Raw genomic sequence first — 7500 nt, 5'->3', positions numbered from 1 at the left:
CAGCGAAACCAAAAGTTGGCTTTGGCATGGTGCAAGTAAGCAACTGAAAATGAATTACACTGTAGTGCTGTGAATGCTGATTCCATTGTTCCTGAAAGCTTCTCCTATTCACACAACTGTAACCACAGCCTGGATTATTATACCTGCTCTTTGAAAGGCGCACTGTTTTCCCTTCAAAACGGCAATGTTATCACCTGTGGTTTTGGTAGCCATGCTCAGAGTAACTGGATTGTAGGCTTCTCCTCATGTGTTTGCACAAACATTCCGCTTTCCCCTCGACCTGCCCATGGATGCGCACACACACACACACACACACACACACACACACACACACACACACACACACACACACACACACACACACACACACACACACACACACACACACGCGTGAGAAGACAGCAGTCTACCATGCAACACTCCTGTGGGAGGCAACATGTGCTTTCATTCATGTGCCGTCTGTTTGCACGTGCCAAGACTTGTTTGAAGGTGCTAATAGCGCGGAATTAGTGTCTGAAGCAGCCGCAAATGATCCCGTGCATCTGGCCCATGGCGCTCCCACGACCGTTCTTAATTTCTTGGGGGCTGTAGGGTGCGACGCTTGGCAATATGCCAGGCACCCCCTGGTGTGAGGGAGCGAGGGAAAGGTATAGCACTTTGTATCCGCAGGGGGATATTTTCAACCGTTTATCCACACCACTTTCCACAATCACTCTATTCTTATTCCCTCTCTGTCTTAGACTTAAAAAGTGCAATTTCTTGCTGGAAGAATGTGTGATTGTGCTATAGATGCATAATATCAGAAAACGACTACCTGGGCATTGGTGATTCTGGTTATTTTGTTCATTCACTGAGACATCGAAGATTACAGCAATGCCTGCTCGCCTGTGTGATTTTGAATTAAATTTGGTGTTTTCTCAGACTTGTGGGCTGCATCACTGCTTTTTAACAAGACTTGTATTTTCCCATGGTAAAAAAAAAACAAATGAAAATAAATAATAATAAGAAACATAATATGGCTTTAGCCATACAATGTACATGATACATACAAGAAAAAGAGCCACATGCATTTAGCTTAAAGTGGGATTAATTTGTCTACTGCATGTGGGGAGTTTCATGATTTTGATCACTTGATTTTAACACTTGATATTGGGCCCGGCTGTGTACCTCAAAATGTATGACGTTGTTTGATAATTGTATGTTATTATTAGTGATTCAACTCAGCAGCACCCAGACAATTGAGGGGGAATTGCGAAATAAATGCAAATTGTTAGTACAAAGCCAAAAATGTGGGAAGTTGCGTAAAATGCTCATGACAATAATAGTGAAATAAAATAAAGTGTCCTTTCTCTGATTGTAAAATTGTGTGTGTGTGTGTGTGTGTGTGTGTGTGTGTGTGTGTGTGTGTGTGTGTGTGTGTGTGTGTGTGTGTGTGTGTTCGTATTGTGGTATTGTGTGTGTGTGTGTGTGTGTGTGTGTGTGTGTGTGTGTGTGTGTGTGTTTGTGTTCGTATTGTGGTATTGTGTGTGTGTGTGTGTGTGTGTGCGCGCGTGTGTGTCTCAGGAGCACAGAGGAGGTGTTTCAGGCTCTGGAGGATAACCAGGTGACTCTGTCCACCATGAAGGCGTCTCGTTTCGTGCGCGCCTTCGAGAAGGAGGTGGACTACTGGGAGCGCAGCCTGTCCCTGGTGCTGGAGGTCATCGAGATGGTCCTGACTGTGCAGAGACAGTGGATGTACCTGGAGGTGCTCACACACTCTCACACACACACACACACACTCACTCACTCACTCACTCACTCACTCACTCACTCACTCACTCACTCACTCACTCACTCACTCACTCACTCACTCACAAACTTACTCACTCATATCAGCCACAGGTGAGCTGAACAAAACATTCAACATTCAAAAGAAAATGGGAAAAATAAAAATCACGTTAAAAACTCTCGTATCAATTAGCGTTGTGTTGTGCTCGGACGGAGGTGACGTTCGGAGCATTTTCCCGTGATGAATGTTTTGGTCAGCTCACCTGTGGCTGATTGTGCGGCGCCTTGGCCTGCTTTGTTGTTTGATGAGTAACGTCCTGGGCCCCGACCCGAGGCACTCAAGTTGGCGGAGCTACGCGGCCTAACCGTGGCCCAACCGTGGCCCAACTTCGGCCCAACCGTGGCTTGGTGTTCGTCAGGGTCGCATCGCAGCCTTAGTGGGCACAGGCAGGCCAGAGCAGTGCTCGTGCGCAGGTGTGTTTGTGTGTGTGTGTGTGTGTGTGTGTGTGGGAGTGGGGACGTAAACAAATGTTTTGGAGGTGAGCGCGCAAAAGCACTCGCAAACACTCGAGCGCGCAAACACATCTGTTGCCCTCGGTCTCTGATGAGGGGAGTAAACAACCAGGGCAGTCTGGAGCTTCTCATAGAGCCTCTGATCTAAGATGAGGCTTTATACACGCATATGCTCACTCACTCACCACCACACACAGACACACACTCACACGCGCGCGCACACACACACACACACACACACACACACACACACACACACACACACACACACACACACACACTGCACACTGCACACTACACACACTACACACACTACACACACACACACACACACACACACACACACACACACACTCATCTCTGTATTGACCCAGTATACAGTGTGTAGAGAACTATACACTCAGACATACGTATATACACACACACACACACACACACACACACACACAGTTTGCTTGCAGACATGCACACACACACAGTGATGCATATTCTCATACTCACGCACACAGATGTCCACATAATTGTGCACATTGCAATTTGCATATATAAACAATATACATTCTAACACAAAAAAAATGTTGAAACACACACACACACACAGGCACTTGCAGGCAAGTATACAGGCACACACATGGGAATAAACATATCCACACCTGTTGTGGGTTTGGAAACTTAAGTTGGCTCTGTCTTTGTGTCTTTGTCTCTGCATCCCCCCCCCCCCCTCTCTCACATACGTCTAGAACATTTTCCTTGGAGAGGACATCCGCAAGCAACTCCCCAAGGAGTCCACGGAGTTCGACGACATCAACTCCAGCTGGAAGACCATCATGGACCGGCTGCACAAGGACAACAACGCCCTGAGAGGCACTCACCACCCAGGTATGCGCTCCCCTTGGCCACGCGCCGCACGCCCGAATAAGTCTGCGGAGAACCCTTGGAAATTACAGTACAACAAAAAAAAAAAAAAATGAAAAAGAAAAGAGCAGTCTCTTCTTTCCTTCCCTCTCTGCTCTCAATTATACCTTCCTGGTGTGGAGAAACGGCTTGTCTTTCTTTCGTTCTTTCTTTCTTTCTTTCTTTCTTTTCTTTCATAAACACTTACCTAAAGGAGGGATGAGGGCTGGAGAGGGATAAGAGGAGATTAAACCAGTATGAGCGAAACACTCGGGCCTTATGAGGCCACGGCGAGGAGAGGAAGCGCGGAGAGTGCGGTCGAAACAAGTGTCCTATCAGATGAGGGGAAATGAGCTCGGCCAGCAAATCCCTCTCCGGCTCGTGGTCATGTTTTTTTATTGCCGATGATGAGTAGGCCAAGGCTAAAAGAACATACTGTAGCAGGAGAATGTGCAGGGGGCCTGGAAAATGGGATGTTGTTTATGAGAACGATGATCTGTAAACAGGGCGGAAGAAAGCCAGACACAATGGGGCTAAACTGTATTGGACACATAAATCCCACCTGAAGGGCTGCTTATATATTGCATTTATGTACTAGTGTTTACTAAGCGCTAACCCAGTGTCAATGTCTGAGAGTCCACACTTATCCAGGATTTGGCCTGAAATATGCAATGCTGCGTTGTGACATTGACATACTGTACAGTGATTAATTTGATGAAAAACAGGTGCACTTTTGTACAATCTCCTTGCAGTATAGGTTTGAATGAATCATTTTACACACTTGCGAAATTGATGAAATGGGAGATTTACAGTAATAAGGTCGTTGAAATATTTGCCATTTCAACGAGGTCTTAGACCCGTATCGAAACTGAAAAGGGACCAGCTCTTCCTTGAAGGCCAAGCTTTAAAGTGGACGTGAAACAGTTTTATTTGTATGGGTTTGAATCAAAGTTAAGCTAAATAGAATTGATTTGGCCAGAAAAAAATAAACGTAAAGTAATTTCCCATCATTTAAAACGACATGTCAGTACAGCAATATCAAGGCTTTTATTTTGGCTCGCCGCCATCTTGCTTTTAGGCTAGCTATGACATCACTGGGTTGGTTGGTGAACATTCCACACTGATAGTTCATAGCAAGATGCATCTGGGACTGACATACATAACGTTAATTGTGGCAGAAGACGAGGAGGAAAGGTCTTTAAAGGTTGCCAGGGACCCTGTGGCTTCACGTTTGAACCAGTGAGGACAGAAAGACAAACGTGAATTGTTACAGTGGGTGATTTAGACGAGCCCCCGTCGATTCTCACAGGTGTGTAGAGGGTGGGCAACACCGCCTGGGGATGCGTTGTGGACTGGACACTGCACAGCAGTGCCGACCCCAGGGAGTCTGTTGCCAGAAGGCTAATATTCAAGTAATTTGCTTGGGAAACTTCAGTGCATCACTCAGTCATGGAGTTACCAGATACTGTGCTGTGAACAAGACGTCTTGGACGTGTCTGCTCTCCCTACGTGAAGTTCGTGCCGAAACCTTGGACCAGCCCACCATCAACAGCAGGTAATTGGTCGCTGTAGCTAACTCTTTTTAGCACGAGCTAACGGTAATGTTTAGTTTCTCACTGTACAATATATGACGAGTGTTTAAAACGTAGACATGTTTGAAAAGTTTGCTGTTACATATTGATTGATTACTCGCTACATGTGCATTATCTGTCGCTTGATTTGGCTACCGTTAGCTTGTGGGCTATCGTTAGCAACTCTGCCTGAGCTAGCTATCTCCAGCTTGCTAACGTTGCAGGCAGATGATGATGATGGTGATTTTGTTCGTACTGAGGGCGAAAAAGAAACGTGTTTTAACATTTGATCAAGGAAATATTGTTTTACGTGGTGATCTAACATAAAATGTAAGATTGTCCATGTGCCTTTTTAGTCTGTTCAGGTTAACTGCCTACAGACAGTTCACTCTGGGCCAGCTAGAGGACATAGGTAGGCTATAGGGGAAACGGGCCATACCAGCTTGTGTGATGATCACACTCAGGACTAGATTTCTATCATTACATTATTATGGCTTTTGAATACAAGTTTCAATTCTGAACAAAGACTTTTCAGTGTGTTTGAATCAGTTAATTTAATTGTTCTCATATTAGAAAGTAGGAATGTATTGAAATCATGCAAATGTTATGTTAATATTACTTGTACTATGCTGATTTAATGATTCTATTTTTCAGAGGGTTCACTTGAAAGTTCCTGGCGTTAATCTACTCAGATGCTTCTCTACTGAATGAGCCTTGTCAGGTTTCAGAACACCTTTATGCTGTGCAAGTGTGAGTTCTGGCTCAAAGGTAAAGGCCTACTGTCGCAGTGCTGCTCGGATCGACACAGACTTGGACCTGTGGACTGTACCAGACACAATGACCTTCCTAAAACGTAGTCTTTGCTGTAAGGATGGTCATGGGTAAGAACTTGATGACAATTCAATGTCATCAGTCATTGTGGCTTTGCTGCTGTATCGCTGCACTTCCTGATCTGTCTGGGTGCCTACACTGATGGTTTTTATTGTTTGCTGCTGTTCCTCAACAATGTCACAGTCTGCAATATGGTTGCTGTCTAACTGATGCATTGGATGCATGTGTGTCTCTCTGACCTATGGAAATAATAAAAATGCATGTAGTACAAAGGAATGCGCTCTTTGCATTTGTCCAATGAAATATTTTGGTAACATGTATGTGACTGAAAACTAATAGGCTGCGGGCTAAATAGGGTCAGAGGCCACACACACACACACACACACACACACACACACACACACACACATACGTACACATCTTCAATGGCCATGGCTGAAACAGGCAGTGCATCTCAAAATGTTCACTATTAACATTCAAAGTCACTTTCAGCATAGCAAGAGCATGCATAAAAAGGTTAGTTTCGTGGTGGGGATGAACTCTGACCCTGTTTGACCCGCTGCCTATAAGAATTGTACAATGAATGATGTATACTTCTGTGTATGCAGTGTGTGCATTATGGAGTAATATACATTAGAGAAATTGTAATCATGTTTCATTTTTGTGTATTAAACTTTACTAGTTTATCAGTGGCAAATGATTATTTAAATTATCAAAGGTATTAGGTCAGGTAAAGGTGCAAGAGTGGTAAAAATTCTTAATGGGAATGACAGCGAAATGCTAATTGGTTATATATTTCCTCACGCACTCACAGCCACAAAAACTGCCACGGGTTTGTTTCACGAAACCATAGTTGCCAGTTGTCAAATATAACTATAAGGTCTGCAAATGGTCATTGCCACCAACAAACTTGCTATGCTCTAAAACGCGTCCCTTTTTGTTATCATTACATGCCCGACATGCGCCTATCATTCATTGTTTGACGTAGATGTTATTGATTTCGTGGCGGCCCTTTTTTGTGAAGATGGTTATCATGGGATTATGGATTTGCCCGTGCATGTAAGTAAGTAGGCTACCATTTATTGCTTTAAAAGCCTATATTGAAAGCTGGCAAAGGTGAGCAACATTTGAAATAGACTGTGAACTGTAAATGGTACGAAATTGCCATCACTCAAACCCTTAGTAGATTTCAGCACAATTAGCAGAGGTGCACTTGCAGGGTTTACACCCCTTCAGCATAATCTTTGAGTCAAATATTTGGGGGGTGTAGTTTAGGCATGTTTGGTTTGGTTAGGCTATTATGTTGGTAGTGTGTTGCTGAATTTTCTGGTTATCTGTACTGTATTTTTACTCTCATATTGTTGTTTTGCACGCCGTTGTACTCTTCAGACGTTTAGCAACTTTGCTAGCATAGAGAGTTCGTGTAGTGATATGACCTGAAGTTAAAGATTGATGGAGCAGCCTCACGTTTAAGTCCGTCGTGCTAGCCGGTTACCGTCGTGCCACTATCAATCCCGATTCATCAAATATTTTCTCCTCCACGTAGTTCTCTGATGAAGTGATCGCTAGCCTGGCATTACAACTTTTTTGTTTGGTTTATTAACGCAGCTTGCCAACGATAGGGACAGTTTTTCGGTGTGGTAAATGGTGGAAGTGAATGGTCTGATTCAAAACCTAAGGCGGTAAAACTGATGGCCACATAAAGCTGAAGTGCCCCTTCTCCCCACTGGTTACAATTTAGCATTTTGCTGTTTACAATTTAGCCTTTTCATAGCGTTTACCAAAGATGCGTCCACGTAGCACCTGTGATATTAGGCGTTTACGATTGTAGAATTTTAAGCCAACCAACCCAGTGACGTAACGTTCTATTGTAGCCCAAGATGGCGCTACACAGTAGCAAAAATGTAACTTTGTAGGAGTCGTT

The 7500-nt window shown here is 44.1% G+C and overlaps 1 protein-coding gene across 1 annotated transcript in view; it reads left to right on the top strand.

The window, feature by feature from the left end:
- dnah2 (dynein, axonemal, heavy chain 2) overlaps positions 1-7500 on the top strand; it is a 223751-nt gene that overhangs the window by 105460 nt on the left and 110791 nt on the right. The window contains 2 exon segments of the mRNA XM_062516042.1: positions 1564-1744; positions 3021-3159. Of these exon segments, the coding sequence (XP_062372026.1) occupies positions 1564-1744; positions 3021-3159 (320 nt within the window).

The sequence above is a fragment of the Sardina pilchardus genome, chromosome 16 (assembly GCF_963854185.1).
Source record: "Sardina pilchardus chromosome 16, fSarPil1.1, whole genome shotgun sequence".
In the NCBI taxonomy this organism is placed as follows: Eukaryota; Metazoa; Chordata; class Actinopteri; order Clupeiformes; family Clupeidae; genus Sardina; species Sardina pilchardus.
This window is presented reverse-complemented; position numbering and strand designations above follow the sequence as displayed.